Source organism: Protopterus annectens, chromosome 11.part0 (assembly GCF_019279795.1).
Source record: "Protopterus annectens isolate FY-2018-M chromosome 11.part0, PAN1.0, whole genome shotgun sequence".
Classification (NCBI taxonomy): domain Eukaryota; kingdom Metazoa; phylum Chordata; order Ceratodontiformes; family Protopteridae; genus Protopterus; species Protopterus annectens.
This window is the reverse complement of record NC_056745.1, coordinates 609634888-609652587: the sequence shown is the minus strand read 5'-3', so window position 1 is coordinate 609652587 and position 17700 is coordinate 609634888. Positions and strand designations below refer to the sequence as shown.

The following is a 17700-nucleotide window of genomic DNA, read 5'->3' as shown; positions in this document are numbered from 1 at the left end:
GGGCCTCGCCAGTGGTGATGGTGCCAAAGACGGATGGATGGCAGCAACAGGTTCTGTGTGGATAACAGGAAATTAAATAGTCACACAGGGTCGAATGCTTACCCTATGCCTAGGACAGATGAGGCCCTAGAGCAACTGGGTGGGGCTAAGTAGCTTACAACCATTGATCTTACCAAGGGTTACTGGCAGGTGCCCTTGACTCCCAGTGCTAGAGAGAAGTCAGCCTTTGTGACTCCTTTTGGCTTGTATGAGTTCAGAAAGATGCCCTTTGGGATGAAGAATGACCCAGCGACTTTCCAGAGGCTGGTAGATCATATCTTAGCAGGAGCAGGAGGGTTTGCCCTTGCTTACATGAATGATATTGCTATCTGCAGCCATTCCTGGCAAGAGCACCTTCAGCATGTCAGGGAGGTGCTGGGCAGACTACAGAGGGCAGGGTTGACCATTAAGCCGAGCAAATGTCAGGTGGGTATGGCAGAGGTCTCCTACCTAGGACATAGAGTGGGGATTGGTAAGGTAAGGCCAGAACCTGCCAAAGTGGAAGCCATTCAGGCATGGCCTGTACCTGTTACCAAAAAGGAGGTGAGGGCATTCTTAGGGACAGCAGGGTACTACAGAAAGTTTGTTCCCAATTATAGTACCATAGCTGCTCCCCTCACAGACCTGACAAGGAACAATAGGCCAGATAAGGTAGTGTGGACCCCAGCATGTGAGCAGGCATTTCATAAGCTTAAGGAAGCTTTGGGAGGGGACCCCCTGTGTTAGCCAGTCCAGACTATAGCAAAGAATTTGTTGTTGTGTTGTGGATGCTTCAAACTATGGGGTGGGGGCTGTACTTAGCCAGATTTCTTCAGAGGGAGAAGAGCACCCAGCGGTTTATCTCAGTCGTAGGCTCCAACCCAGGGAGGAATGCTATGCAGCTGTAGAAAAGGAATGTCTAGCCATAGTGTGGGCACTACAAAAACTTCAGCCTTATCTGTATGGAAGAAAATTCACTGTGATGACAGATCACAACCCTCTAACATGGTTAAACAGAGTCAGTCAGCAAAATGCCAAATTGCTAAGATGGAGTCTGGTGTTGCAAGCATGTATGTCAATGCAGCACCGCATTGGGAATAGCAATACCAATGCAGATGGGCTCTCAAGACAGGGAATGGGGTGAGGTACACTCAGATAGACCTGACACTCTCAAGCGATGTTTCTCAAGTGGCACTTGAAACACTTGCTTGAGTTCCGGGGGGGGGGGGGTGATGATTGGGGAGATATGGGCGAAGGCTGCCAGCCTAGTCAAATAAAATTTGATATATAATTTTATCAACTGTATAAATAAATGTAAAATACAGACTTGTGTTTTTAAATGTAGGAAAACACTGTGAAATGTGGAACTGCAAAATATGTGACAACATTGCACTCTACTGGCCCAGTGAAGCATGTTGTATCCTTTCATGTTAGAATTTGGCCCGAGAGTGGCTGGATAAAGATTTCATGCCCATTGTTTAAAGGCTAAAGTTTATGACCAGAATTTATATGTGGAAGGTGCTTTTATTGCTTTAATTTCTGTTAGCATATACATGTGAAATGTCTTGTATCGTTGTAAGTTTCTGAGGAGGTGTTAGATTGCTAAATAATGCAGTTTGTGGCCTGAGAACTCAGACCAGGTGTTAAGATGATGCATTATGAATACTGGGAAAATCTAAGTGTCAAAAATTATGTAATTTTGGGAGGGCCTTAGAGACATGTTTGTTAGTAATGTTTAAATACTATTTCTCACAGGAGACGCAAAGCATTTTGATCTTGGAAATCTAACTTAACAGCACTGCCTATGCTTCTTTATGTATGTAAGTAGGATTGTAGCACTGTGTTTTCTCTAAGATTAGCTGAAGAATAGAAAGTTAGATTAAGTCTTTTTCTGTGTAATCAGATCTTTCCTACGATATTATTTTAAGTTTCTGTGTGATCTGTGAACTCTTAGATATCTCTGTGGTGTAGTAGTTTTGTCTTGTGTTTTAATTATTTATTATAAAATATTTTTAAAACCTTCTACCTGTGGCTGCTTTGTGTACAGATGAAGTATGCTTTAGAGTACATTATATATTTATAGAGCTTACTGTCTAAGCCCTTCCAATAAGCCTTAGACTGTATTACCACTGGATATTAATATTGCACAGTAATAATTGGACATGCTTTTAAGGGCCTTTTAGTAGCTGATATTATTAACTGGTGGTGGCAGTAATTACTACCGTATGGTCTGGGTAAAGGGGCACAGCTGGAGAATCTGTGTCAGCCTTTCCCAGGAGTGTCTGTAAAGTGTATAAATACTTATCTCAAAGTGTGTGTGTGTGTGTGTGTGTGTGTGTGTGTGTGTGTGTGTGTGTGTGTGTGTGTGTGTGTGTGTGTGTGTGTGTTGTGTTAGCTACTTGGGCAGGGACACGAATCACTGGTTTGACAGAGAGGGTACTGGAGGTTTTAGCTTGCCCAGTTAGGCTGGGACCTGGACCCTATAGCTGTGCCAGTGGGGAGTCTTATTGGGGACCTGGTGAGGAAGGGAGCAACCAGCCCCAGACTGACTGTGATGTCTGTGTGCACTTAAGGGAAATTGTACTTTACTGTGTGTATTAGTTATCCTTTCCTCTTCTAGGAGATGACCTCCCTGGTGTTAGTGGTGAGGATTGAGGCTCCTTGATTGCTGGGCCAGGGCACGGTCATCACAATATTCCTTTATTGTTTCATTTATTTTAATCACCTTTTAGTACATTTGATTTTTTTTTTCCCTTTAAGTTACTGGAAGTTGTCTTTTGTACTGAAGCTGAACCTTGAACTGCTTCTTGTGAACAGTTGCAGAATCCTTCCCAGACAGTGTTTTGTCTTCATCTTTTTCTGGATGGTTTTCTTTCAGATTCACCAAATGTCTTCTTTGTTGGCATCTAGGCAGCGTACTTGACAGGCAGTAACTGAATTTTGTCCAAAAAACAGTTTCAATGGCACACCTTTTTTCCCAGTTTCTGTTTTCATACTGGGAGAGCTGAAATTAAGCTGCTGTTTAGTGTGCAGCTATTTATTATTCATTAAACCAGGGACATTTGGCATGTAGTCAGCAAGGGGAGTATCAAACACATTACAAAAAAAAAACTGCAATATTTTTCTTTCATGTCAATCTTTTTTTAAACCAATCCACTCCCTATACAAGAATGTTGTCCATTGCTGTCTGCTGCTATTCGGACTAATGAAGTGTTAAAAGCACCTGTAATTAGCACGTCTTTACATTCCATGGAAAACTGCAGGTACAGATATTAAGCCGTTACCTCTTTTATTTTTATTAAGTGACTGCTGCTTGGGGGAGGGAGACTGAGTAACTGGTTCACACCGACCTAATTTCCTTGGATACCGCATGGGGGCATCAAGTAAGAAAAACATACCATCGTTATGGGGCTGCAAGTTGGACACTGTATGTGTACTCTGAGTGGGGAGAGAGAGAAATTTCTGACCTATTATTTTCTGAGTGGCTTTAGCTGTTGTTGGTGACTGCTGCAGACTCTGAATGACACTGGAATTAATTGATCAGTCTTCTGACATTGTTTTGGTTATGTTTGCATTTTCAGTTTGCTGTTTTGCCAGATTTGCTCTGTCCCAGTTTTCTTGTTTTCATACTTCTCAGCTCACTGCTGGATTGAGTTGAGTTGTTGCTGCAGATCTAGTTCTTTACCCCACTTCCAGTCTCTGTTTCTGTAATTTTTTTTTTCTGTGTATGGAAAGTATAGTGAGCAGGCAGAAGAAAAGTGAATTGCAGAGCAGCAGTTTTCCCCAAAATGCTCATGATCCTGATGTCAGTCAGAGACAACGTTGCAAAAGAAGAATGAAGACAACCTAGGCACCTAATTGAATTTGACAGCTGGTGACCTGATCTATTCTGCTCCTTTCTCAGTGTCAGTGAGTAATAATTTTGACAGCTGTGTAAGTGTCTGTACAGTGTCTGATGTATGTCACTTTACGTGGCAAGTTGATGCATACATGCTAGACAGCTGTAGTGAGATCATTTTCTCTTATGTTTATCTGTACTGTAAATAAAAGTCTCATTATTGGAATTCTAACTTCTTCCACAAGGGTGTATTATTGTACTAGTACTGTACTCTGTCTTGTAACTTAGCTAACAGATGTGCTAAACTTTTGTTTGACTACTACCCTAACTTGTAAAGCTGTGCCTTTGGCTTGAGATGTGACTGATAAGAGTTTTGTCATTCTGGCTGTCAGTGTGTATGTATGTATGTATGTATGTATATATATATATATATATATATATATATGTATACACACACACACACACACATATATATATATATATATATATATATATATATATATATATATATATATATATATATATATATTTCCAGGGGTACTTTATGGCTAAATGACTTGCTGCGAGTCACACAGTAGGCAAATGGAGGCTGAGGGACTCGATCCCAAAACTACAGGAAGTAATTCATTAACAGCTCAACAGTTCATAGCTTTAACCCTCTGCACTGCTAGGTGAAAACATAGTTAAAAATAAACAACTAAGCATAAATAAATGCATCATAGCTCTCACAGTAAGGACAAATCTCAACAGAATCAGGGAGAAATGCAGAAATAATCACAGACAATTAAAATATTAGTACTGTTAACTTGAGACATTGACAGAATAAGAGAATCAAAATAAATATACATTTTATGAAGTAAAAAAGTCTATAACTCTAATTGTTGTCATTAAGTATAATTCACAACCTTTTCTCCAAACGTCATCAGTTTTAGGAGAGTTAAGAAGACAGAGCTAACATTTGAGTCAAAATCAAGGAGACTTGAGAGGTATGAAATATATGCACTTTTCCTGATTCCCTGCACTGCTTCCTTTCACTCTTACACCATTTCCCCAATCTCTACTTCTTGCTCTATTGTATTATGGTAGCAGTTTGTACTGGATATTCACATTTAATTAATTATTTAACACATTGTATACAAGATAACAGTCTTTTTTTTAATCTGAGCATTACCAGATGAACTACAGATTAGTTTACTAAAGATTCCCTTTCTGTTGGATAAATATGGTTGATGTTATCATGAATTACAGGTTGTGAACTGTGTGCTGTTTTACTTTCTGTGACCTGGTAAAAAGCGTTTCTTACCTTACACGAACTTTGCCCTTTCTAATTTGTTTACATGGTCAAGGTTACTACTCCCGTTACCATCTTAAATATTTTAGTAGTACATGAGGTGGCAATAACATTGCCTTCTCTTCCGTATGATGCCTGCCTTGCCTGACATTTTGTAACTGCTACCAGTCAACCATGCTGCTAGCCAACCAGATGTTAAACTATTTTAAACAAGAATGTTAACATTGTGTACCTTCCTACACTAACATTTAGAAATCCAGGCACTTTCTGACATACAATTTCTCTTTCTGTAAATGTACATTGAACAATTATTGGGGTGAAGCTATTTAAAAATCATGTTAGAATATTTTTTGAGAAATATGTAATTATGGTTTCTTTATATGGGATAACATTCTGAGAAATTAAGTCTATAATTTGTAAAAGTTCTGTGTGAACTGATTAGCTCTGTGTTATTTATGGTTATGATATAAGAAGGTGAGCAGGAATCCAGATTTTGTGCTGATTTTTTTTTTGCTGGCATGGAAGCCTTTTATATTATTAATGATTTCTGCTTTGCAGCAGAAGGGAATTTATTTGACTGGGATGAGAGCTAGTTGGAGTGTTATAAAATGTACTCTGTAGGTTAAAAACATTTTTTTGTGCTGTTGCTGCTGAACAATTAATGTTTTTTTTAGTGAAATTGATAGACGTATCTTGCTAATACTTGTGCTAAAGAAGAGGTCCTTCGGATGGGACAAAGGTTAATACTGACCAATTAACCGTCTTGTCTGAATTTTTCTTCTACTGCACGTGTGCTTTGTTTTAGTGAATTGTTAATAATGTGTACATGATGCATGTGTTTAATTTGGACTGACCAGCTGCTGTTTGATGCAAACAATTTACACTGTTAACATTATTAAGTGAATGAAACTCAACAGCACTGTAGCACTTAGGAATAATGCCTGCATATATGTTGTATTGACAGAAACTTTAGTGTAGTGCTTTTGGTCCTGGAAATAGGATGTTGCACAAAATGGATAACACTGATTGCAACCCATTTTAGTATGTGAGCATCAGCTAATATATGTCTAGGTTTGAACTGGTGCCTACTTAATCTATGCTATACCTGAGCTTGCCAGGAGCTATTTGTTGTGAATGGTTCAGGTTTCCTAACATTAAGTAAACCAAAATCAGAGCACTAAGCAGCTCCTCATAGTATTTGGAGTAAATGTTTGATGATTTGGGCCTGGCAGGGTGTGATGCACTAGGCTGATGGGACTGATTGCAGCCTAGTCTGGTACCTCATAAGCAGTTGACATTCTTCTAGTATAGATCTCAACAACTTTGGTCTAAACTCTGGACAAAGGCAAATATAATGGAGGGACAAAGGCTCAAAATCAGAGATGATATGTAAATATTACTGTAATTCACTCAGGAAGTTAATAGAGCAACATATTTTACATTACAGTAAAACCTCGATTATCCGTCAGGGTCTGGACTGAGGCTGTGATGGATAAGAGAAAACAACGCATTGAAGAAGAGTTTCACTTGAAAGGTCTGCAGCTATATTTTTTTTGCTGGTTCTATATTAAACTGTATATCGAACGTTGGACTTCTGGTTTCTTTTACTACAATGGATAAGAGAAAAGACGGATAATAGAGCAGCTATTTTAAAAATGATACTGTACTGTCGATTAAAAAGAAAATGACAATACAGAAGCAAGCAAAAAAGAAACAACAAGCTTTATAAATATTTGTACAGTATGTACTGTATATTTATTATTTTTAAAAAAAAAACTGTTGTTTTTGGCTGTTTCATTACTCCACGTGCATTTTTAGAAGCAATGCTTCAGATTTTGCGTAAGAGTTATACTTGTGTGGCATCTGCTTCTTCTTGCACCTAGAATCACTCTATACAGTTCAATAGCATCATTTCAGCTTCACTGTGACTGATTATTTTTTGTGTTCTGTTGGTAGCAACTTCCTCCTCTTCTTCTGATTCAGAGTCCACCGCAGTTGCATTTTGAACTAGTTCATTATCATCCAGGATTTCACAACCAGTGTCCATTTTTTTAATTTGCAACCAATTGTTTACTTTCCCCAATTAAATGTTTTCACAACCTGGAACTTTTGTGCACAGATTCAACATTTCAGTATCAGTTTTAACTGAATCAGAATTTGGTTCACTTTCTGATGAAGCTGATATAGGCCATAACTTATGCCAGCCTCCTTGTAAAGTTTTAACTGCCAGATTGTTCCAGGCTTCACCAACATTAAAAAGTGCATCTGTAATGGTGTACTTTTTCCAGAAATCTTTTATTCCTGATTCATTATCCAAAAAAATGAGTTTTTGAATAAAACCTCTCATATAATGGCATTTCATACTGTCAGTTATGCCTTGATCCATTGGCTGGATGAGCAGTGTTGTATTAACAGGCAGAAAGGTGCACATTATTTTGCCATCATCGCTCTTCACATCAAATATGGGATGAGTTGGAACATTGTCCATCAGTAGCATCGCTTCTTGCGGTAAACCCAACAATAACGTGTGATTTTACACTTGGTACAAATATTTTAAGGAACCAATGTTTAAATATTTCTTGGCTCATCCATACATTTTTTTGTGCATAGTACTTAACAGGCATGGCATTTAGGTTTATGTTTTTAAATGACCTAGTTTTCTGATTTTCGTATGACAAGTAATGAAAATTTATGGCTACTGCTTGCGTTAGAACACACAATTACAGTGATGCGATCTTTTTGCAACTTAAATAGTGCCAGTTTTTCAGACATCAGTGACAAAGTCTTTTCATGAAGTGCCTTCCAATTAAGGCCAGTCTCGTCACAGTTATATACTTGGTCTCTAATCAGACCTTGGTTACTTATTGCCTTGTCTAGTTTTTTTGCAGTAACCAGCAATCCCTGTACTATCTGCACTCAGCTTTTCTCCCACAATGTTCAATTGTCGAATACCATGGCAGAATTTAAATTTTTCCAACCATCCAGTGCTTGCTTTGAATGAATGATCCCCATCAAGTTTTTTATTCGTCTCAATAGCCTTTGCAATTATTATAGGTCCAAATAGTGGAATTCCTTGGCTTCATTATTGAACAAATCATTGATACATGACAGTATCCAATTGTTCATTTGTAGCATGTTGCATTGTTTTGTGATTTTTAACATTACCATCAGTGGTTTCCAATTTTGACACGTTTTTCAGTTTTGTCACCTTCACGCTTTATATCATTCACTGATGTTCTTCCTACTCCATAAATTGAAGCAATACTTGAAGCACTTTTGTTGTTTCGTAAATTTTTAATAATTTAAATTTTTTTGTGACAATCCCAACACCACATGCTTACATTTATCATCTATAACAATGTATAGTGTATACTGTAGATTAATTATAACAAGAGAAAAGTTGAAGGTACTGTAGATTTCAAAATGGTGCTGGGGAAGAATACTATGTAGTAGCACAAAGAATAGTTGTTCTAATGTGTATACGGCAGTACAGTATTTATTTATTTTTATTTTACATTTGTTGACCGGGCTAGTCTAGCTGGATATATGTCCATTTTCAGTAGAGGCCCGGGGAGAAAAGCTCCAAACATGAATATTGAGACAGTTAACAATACATAGAACTATTAAGAATAAATACAGAGGTAGCAATGGTCTAGTGAACAGTTATAATAATACATTTGTGTACTAAACAGTAATAGTGGAAATTAAATAAACAATTCTATAAAAAACAAACTAAAAACAATTCATTCTACAAATCACACTAAATGGTATGAGCAAGTCATAGTTATAGGAACGAGAATATATATGTCATTGTGTTATTCAAGAGGAAGAGTAGTAGTATGATTTGGAAGTACAGGTTAAAGGAGAAGGGATAGGGTTAAGAATAGAAGGGGAAAAAGAAGTCAGTCTGGGTTAGTGCATGGACAAAGCCAATGAGCTTTCAGATGTTCTTTAAGATGTTTTTTAAAGAGAGAAGTAGAAGCAAGGGTAGATAATTCAGCAGGAAGCCGATTCCAGAATTTTCCTGCAGTGTTTGAGAAAAGTGAATCCCCGGCTTTGTTGTTGGCTTTATTAGAGGAAACTAGAAGCTTGTTAGCAGAGCGTAGTGTAGCTAGATTAGTGTAAGGTGTAATTAGATGAGTGAGGTTAGGAGTGTTGTTAGGGTGGTACAGGGTCTTGTGTATAATAAGTAATTGTTGAAAGAGTATCTGTTTTTTCAGTTCTAGCCATCCAAGTTGTTTGAGGTTATGGCAGTGGTGAGTTTTAAAGGGGGAACATGTGATGAATCTAGCTATACTGTTATAACAGGTGGAGAGTTTGGAAAGGTTATTATTGGATAGGTTGGTATATATAACAGAGGCATAGAAGAGGGTAGAGATAAGGTGGGTTTGGGCAATTGCTTTCCTTGCAGGAGGGGTAAGGAAGGGTTTTATTCTATAGAAGGTGCCAAGTTTTCTGTTAACAGACCTTATAGTAGAGTTTATGTGTTCATCGTAGTTGAGATGATTATCAATAGTTACACCTAGTAGGCGGGTTGTAGTCTCTGGGTTGATGTAGGTACCATTGTTAGAGGTTAAAGAGAAGAAAGGAATGGGTGATTTATGAGTAGGAGTAAAAAGCAGTAGTTTTGTTTTTTTGGGATTAAGGAGGAGACAGTGTTGCATAAACCAGTTTTCCACATTCTGAAAAACAGTTTGGGTAAGGGAGTGGAGAGAGGATATATTCTTGGCTGTGCAGATTAAAGTGAAGTCATCAGCATATTGAATGCAGGTGGCTTGAGGTAAGTTCATGTGTAAGTTATTAATAAATAAGGAGAAGAGTAGGGGACCTAGGATAGAGCCCTGGGGTACTCCAATATTTACTGGAAGTAGTGAAGACAGATTGTTATGCCAAAGTACTGCTTGCTGTCTATTTTCCAGATAAGACCTAAACCATTGTATGGCTTGAGCATCGAGGGAGTGAGCCTTTAGTTTGTTTAATAGTAGGTTATGGTTAACCATGTCAAAGGCTTTTGACAGGTCAATGAATAGAGCAGAGGAGAAAGAGTTATTGTTACGATTTTTATATATAGTGTCCGTAAAGGATAAAAGGGCAGTAGATGTGCTATGGAATGGCCTGAAGCCATGTTGGCAGTTTGCCAGAAGGTTATTTTGTAGTAAGTGGTTAAGCAGTTGTTTGTGAATACATTTTTCCATTATCTTAGCTAATGGGGAGAGTAGAGCAATAGGGCGAAAGTTAGAGAGCTCAGTAGATGGTCCTCCTTTATGAAGAGGGATGATATGGGATATTTTCCATAAAGCAGGGATTTTGCCCTCAGAGATAGTTCTGTTAATAAGGATTGAGATGGGATAGTCTATGGCTTTTGCTGCAATTTGTAGGTATTCAGATGGGAGATGGTCAGCAGAAGGGGTACAAGGTTTCAATTTTTGAAGAAGCTTACAGATGAGAGAAGTAGATACAGGTTGTATTTGAAAGGTGGGTAAAGAAGTATTGCAGTTATTAGGTTGGGTAGCAGTGGGAGGTGGTAAAGAATTGGCTAGGGTTTGAATGGCATCTGTGAAATAGTTATTAAAGGCATCAGGGATTAGGTTGGAGTTGCTATTGTTGAAACTGGTTGGGTCAGGAGTAGTAGTGTGACCTGGCTGAAGAAGTTTGTTTATCCCAGACCAGAATTTTTGTGGGGTTTGTTGATTGGTTTGTTGAAGGTGTAGAAAGAAATCCTTTTTGTCTCTAAGAATATCCTTTTTGGTGGTATTTCTTAGTTGTTTAAATTGGAGGTGGGTTGTTGTGCATTTGGTAGATCTCCATTTGGCCCAGATTTTATTTCTAAGGAGTATATTTTGCCTAGTTTGTTTTGTGAGCCAAGGGGCAGTTTTGGTTTTTATTCTAGTGGAGCGGTAAGGTGCATGGGAGTCTAGGATTTGAAGAAAGTTTGTATTAAAATAGGTGACAGCTTCGTCTAGTTCTAGATAGGTTAGTGGTGACCAGTCACATGCTTGCAATTCGGTTAAGAAGCTGTCTGGATTAAAGAATCTTTTTAAGCGGTAGGTTTTGAGATTATGAGTAGTTGCAATATGAACTTTTTGTCTAATAACGTAGGTAAGTACGTGGTCACTGATATTGTCTGGAAGGGTTCCTGGAGTATAAGATTCAGGCTATCTAGTTATAAGAATCCAGTCCAGAGTACTTTCCTTGTTATTAGGTTTATGGATTCTTGTAGGAGTTGTTATTAATTGGGAGAATCCAAAGAGGTTTATGTGGTTGGTAGGGTTTAGAGAACTACAAGTGGACCAGTCTATGTTAACGTCACCAAGTACAATGGTCTCCTGGGGTAGTTGGGTAGAGAGGTGACTCAGCAGGTTCTCTAGAAAATGAGTGTTATTCCCTGGAGGTAGATACATGCAGATTATATAGATGGATTGGGAGTTATTGATTTGGAGTTTAATAGATAGGGTTTCAGATCTAGAGCCTAATGATGGAAGCACATTAATGGGGGAAATTTGGAGATTAGATTTATAGAGAATGGCTAACCCCCCACCTTTTTTATTTTACGGTCATTTCTGAGGATGTTATAGCCAGGAGGGCTAATTTCCTGGTCTAGAGTAGATGGTTTTAGCCAGGTTTCTGTAAGACATAGAATGTCAAATGAGTGGATGTCAAGGAGTGCATGCAGGTGGGAGATTTTATTGTTAATACTTCTAATGTTAAGGTGAGCTATCAGAAGGGAGTTAGATGGATTTGTAATTGTAGAAAGTATAGGTACTGTAAAATTGGTAGAGTTAGTGGGGGAGTCAGTAAAGGGGCCAGGGTTTGGATGAATGTCGCCGTCTAAGAGGGGGTGTTGCTGGGGGTATAGTAGAGATTTTAGGAGTTTATAGAGGTTATTAAAAGTCTTTTTGGTAGAGAAGTAAATAATGTGGGTTGCTCTGTGGAATTTTGGTAGTATATAGTTAGAGAAACAGGTTATGTTACTATGGTTAAGGAAAAAGGTGATAGAAGATGGTAAAGTCTGTTGGCTGCAATGGTTTTGTTCAGACAGAGAAAGATGTTCGTAGGAGGTAAGAGAGTAAGGTGTGGTGAGAAAGGCTAGTGTGGTAGTTAGAAATAAAAAAATGGTGAATATAGTTTTATTAGATGGGGCCATAGTACTAGGATTTAAGTAGGGAGTAAAAAGTGTTAGTAAATGAAGTTGTAAGGAAAGGAGAGTGTATGAGGAGGTTTAGTAGGTTATAAGTTAAGTGGATGAGGAAGTACCATGGGCTTAGATAGGAGGTAGAGTAGAGTAAGGTTGGGATGTAGAGGGAGTGGTTAGAAAAAGAGTTTAATAGTACTAATTAGGAGAGATAGTTAAGGGTGTGGTTAGGTGATGATGAGGATTATGATAGGAAGAGATGGGATGAGGGAGTGGTCAGTGAAGTATAAATTTAGGACCACTGGGGGTGGGTGGGAATTGGGGGTAGGGTAGGGGAGCGGAGTGAGCCCGTAGGGCGAACGGAGCAGGTTGAAACAGAGAATGGAGCAGCTAGAGGAGAAACAATCAGCAGAGCTGAATATTAAAGGTATGTTAATGATATCTAGGGTAAGAGGAAGCAGAGAAAGGTAGTAGTCAGTTAGAAAACAGGCAGGTATAGCAAGTTAGGGTAAAGTGTGAAGTGTAGAGTAATTTAAGGTGAAAGAAGTGTAGCATAAAAAAGCAGAATAGCAATGGAAAAGCAGAAGAAATATTGGATGGGTTAGAGGTGCCACCTATAGGGCAAAGCTAGTATTACAAGCAGCTACAGAAATGGGGGGGGTAGGCTGTAGCCGAATATGGAAGGAGATAAGTTAGAGAGAGGGGACTAAAGGAGGTGTAGGAGTAAGGTCAACAAAGGTAGCTAGTTGGGGGGGGCTGCTGGCTGACCGGGCTCAGAGCGTGCTTTAGAACCCCTGGATCAACAGTGAACGGTAGTATGCAATACAGGCAGGACATAGAACATACTTTCTTATTTTCTTGAGAGAGGGAGCAGGTAGGAGAGGCAGTGAGATGAAACCACGGGTCCTTTGATGGTAGGTATGTAGCTCTCAAATTATAGGCTGGATCAATACAGTGAAGAACAGGGTACTTGTGGGAGAGAGAGAGACAGACAACAGTAGTGATGAGCAGCAAGAACTAGCATAGACAACAGTAAAATAGGACAGTAGTTGTAAAAAAAAAACTGTTAAGACAATATACATCCACATGTTAATACTAGAAGCTGTCAGTATCAAACAGGCCTTATCTTCTGTTATATTAATTTAGTCTAAAGGTTATACTCTATAGGCTAAGTAGAACAACATATAGCAAATTAGATTAAAGACGTAGTCACATCTAAAAGCATGTGGAAAACAATACATTAGATACAGTACAGTCAAACAGGAAAATGCAGATAAAGATAACAGCAATTCTATGTAAAATCACTGGTGAGAGCTAGTGCCAGTGGTAGGCTGGCTCATAGTCTACACTAGGTTTCAGAAGGAGGAGGCACAACCTAAGGGAATAATGGCCTATGGTGTCCTTTGTAGCAGTTAAAATTAAAATCAACAGAGACTAATATGGACAAATAAGTGTTTTTACCCACTAAAATATTGCCCTAAATGTAGTCTTTATATTTAAAAGTTACCCACTAAATATAACACTAAATGTAGTCTTACAGTTCCACAGTCACAATTTGTATTACAAAAGGGTTAAACAGACGGTTAGTAGGATTCCATTCATCCTGAAGGCCAGAGCACAGGCAGGCATTGCATTAATTATAGCGTTTCCTCACGCACTTAGAAACATCCACGTGTGCCTCGAGCTGTTTATGGCCATGGAGTTACTGTGGATAGTGGGACCCTATACTAGGTTGGAACCTCTTGTTTGTAGTCCAGTAGTTACTGGCTGCAAACTACAGAACAAGGAAATAACTGTATATAGATATACATTTAATACATAGTATGTAGTAATACTGTAGGTTGGTGCTGGCATGCGCAATGTTTTTTTTTTTTTTTTTTTTTTTTTTGCCTTGACGGTTAACAGAGACTGACAGGTAACCAAGTGATGGATAATCTAGGTTTTACTGTACTATAAATTTCATGAAAAATAAGAAGTATGAAACTCTAGTGTGTGGCATTATTGACTAGCTTCAATCCCGAGAGATTTACTGGAATATCAGAAATTTTACTAGGGACAGGTCAAAAGTATAAGGCAAAATCAGGAACAGTTGAGAACTATATCCTCTCGGTTTGAGAGGGTAGGTAAAAGAATTAGTGGGAATGTGCACTGTAGCATACATGATCTATGCTGACTTGGATGGACACTGGCTGGTTCTGTTTCTCACAAAATATTTAGGTTATCAGTGTAATTAAGTGAACCAAAATCAGAGTACCAAGCAGCTTGCCAAACAAGTCAATGGTCTCCTGTGCTGTACAAGTGAGGTTTTATGTGAGTGAACTTCTGTAGGACTGGCTACCCTAATGTGATGATTCTGCTTGGCATTAAGTGTGTGTGTGTGTGTGTGTGTGTGTGTGTGTGTGTGTGTGTGTGTGTGTGTGTGTGTGTGTGTGTGTGTGTGTGTGTGTGTGATTACTTAAGTGTAACTCACCACCATGTCTACAAAAGTCACCAGTTTAAGGAGGGATTAAGAGGGACAGAGCTAAAATTTGTGTCAAGACAAACAAACAAGTTTTCAGGGGTATCCCTGACTTTGTTTGTTTAACATTTATTTACCGGGAAAGTCCAACTTGGAATGAGCCAATTTTCAGCTGAGGCCTGGGGAAAAATGCTCCAGATGCATGTCTTTGTAAAGTGGGAGAAAACCGGTGCACCTGGAGGAAACTCACACGAATGCAGGGAGAACATGCAGACTTTGCACAGAAGGCACCCCAGCCGAGAATCAAACTGGAGAACTTCTTACTGGGAGGCGACAATGTTAACCACTGCACCACTGCGCTGTCCAAATCAAAATCAGTGTCAGTTGAGAGGTATGCCTGTATAGCTAAGGCTACAGCAGCAGTGGTCATTCGAACATCTACTGCTATGCTAAGTTTACTTACAAAGCCATACTTTTTTTTACCTGTATTTGAAGCTTTGTTGAATTATCTCAACAAGACTAAGTGGACTTTATTGGAGCTGAATGGTTGCATACTGCTTGGTGGGCCAAAAATGAAAAACTATCATTTTCTGGACATGGTGTATAGTGACTTGTTTTACGGAATCAAAGCTGAAAGGATATTTTTCATCAGGTGCAGCTAACAGTGATTGGGACAATCATTAACAGTATTCTATTGTGTTCTTCAATCTTAACTGATTTTAGATTAATTTAGTTGCAGGTATTTATTTATTTTATCAACATGTATGTTTTTGGTGTAAACTTATTGGTGATAAAACTGTTTCATTTATATGCTTTGTGTTGTTTACACAGACAGCACAAAATCTATTGAAATATATTCTTACATGTTATTGGTAAAATACCACCATAAAGTGCTTAAGCTTTCTTTGCTTGATCTGTGGTGTCAGCTTACCTTTTTACTGTGAAGGCAACTTGTTTGTGATATAGATATCTATATAATGTAAGATGAGTGGTGCGTTTTACATATCCAACACCCCTTCCTGACAAAGATTTGCACTATTTGAATACTTGCAGCCAGTTGTTAAGCATGAAGAAGAAAATTCTAATGAACTGACAGCTCTAGATGAGAAGGTGCAAATTCAACAGTGTTATACCAGCAAACCCTATACTGTACAACATACTGCACGCAAGTCAGATGCTGTAAGTATATACCTTTTGCTTATTTAAATGTGTATCTTAATGCCTTTTTCTGGTTATTTCAGTCAACAGAAATGATTACTGATTACTGTGAACTCCATCACAGATGCCGTACAAGTCATAGCTCCAAGCAGTTCCATTAGGGATATCACTTATTGCTATAACCATTTGCCAGTGAATGCTTCATCACATATAAATTGAAGGTAGTCCTATTGTTTAGCTTGTTCACTCCATTCTGTTTCATTATTATTTTTTATGGGGGTTGAACCTCATTTCACTGACTTGGTCATAGCTCTCTAAATGCAAGGCCCTTTCCTGACATTCCTTACTGCCCCCCCCCCCCAAACACAACGTAAAAAAATGTCCTCACTAACTTAATCAGCTTTTGTTAGCTTGTTGATGTTCATACAGATTGTTGATTCTATTATAATATTTCCATTCTTTGTCCAGTGGTATGGTTTTCTTGAACCCCTTTTTCCATTGAGCCATATGTTAGTGTATCTGTTTGAAGACCCAACATTTTCTGTGTATGATGTCTTCCCTCTTCACTCTATGTCTAGAGTGCCTTTTTCATTCAGAAGTCCTTTTTTTTTTTATTATTTTTCCACTTCGGAACTCAGATTACCAGTATTGTGCATTTAAAATCAGACAGCCATGATGTAGTTGGGTATTTGGCACTTTAAATATTGGTTAAGTGACAGACTGCTTTCATTCTTTTCACATTCAGACTTGTTCATATTATACATAGTAATGATACTGAGCTTTAAGCTTTAAATGATGTGGAGGGGAGTGCTGACTGGATGACCATAAAGGTAGGCCGAGAAGGCACAGGAAGCCTGGTAGTGTGTAGCATGGTAATTTAATAGAAGGGCAGTGAAACCTCAGAAATATTCAGAACTGATGTTGTCTTTTTTGTCTGTTTCTCAACTGATGGGCCTCGGATATGACTTCGGATCCATCCTCAGCCACTATGATCAATTTTAGGCTCTGTAGCTCAAGCTTCTCCCCTTACCCACAACGCTCTTCTCCTTAGTTACCTCAGATCTCGTTTGTTGATTCAGCGATAAGACATGGTCGCCATTAGAGCGAATGAGTCATGGTAGATAAGTGTTGTTTTTTGATAATTTTGCTTTGGATTTTCCTTCTCTATAGTTAATAATATATATGGAAAAAAGGCTTTTTCTTTTTATTCTCACTCTTGAGAACTTTGTTCTCTAGGTATAGTAGTGTTGGGCCTTGTGCTCTTGTGTTTATTCTGGGTGCTGTCTACTGTTGATACATCTTTCTTACCATTGTTATTATTAAACTTTGCTACTTTTACCTTTGGGTATTCTTAATATTATTGCTGGTATTTCTCTTGTTTGTTGTTCCTCCTTCTACATATTGTTTTTTTCTAACTGTCGTGTCTGAGAAGCCTACTGGATTTAAGAAGTGCTGTGCAAGTGGACGTAAAATTCCAGATTCAGACAGCCATTCAGAATGCGTATATTGCCTGGGATCAAGACATTTACTTGTGGAATACGACATTTGCCCTAGCTTTAGTTACAGAACACGGGTAGAAAGGAAAAACATGTCTCTGGAGCCACATCCTCTTCCAAAAAAATTCAGGAGAGGATGTGGTCAAAAGGAAGGATTCAAGGAAGTGCTGCTCTGATCACTGTCCTTCTTCAGCTTTTTGAGCTCAGGTCCACCCAAGAAAATTTCAAAAGCATCAGACCCATCAACTTTCTTGGCTGTGACGCCGACCAAATTAAAACTTTTGGCTCCATCCTCTCACTGAGATCTGA

The 17700-nt window shown here is 38.5% G+C and overlaps 1 protein-coding gene across 1 annotated transcript in view; it reads left to right on the top strand.

Moving 5' to 3' along the window:
- The window catches only part of CAPS2 (calcyphosine 2), a 2181571-nt gene that overhangs the window by 342934 nt on the left and 1820937 nt on the right, over positions 1-17700 (top strand). The window contains exon 5 of the mRNA XM_044087229.1: positions 15791-15916. Within this exon, the coding sequence (XP_043943164.1) occupies positions 15791-15916 (126 nt within the window). The remainder of the gene's footprint in view (positions 1-15790; positions 15917-17700) is intronic.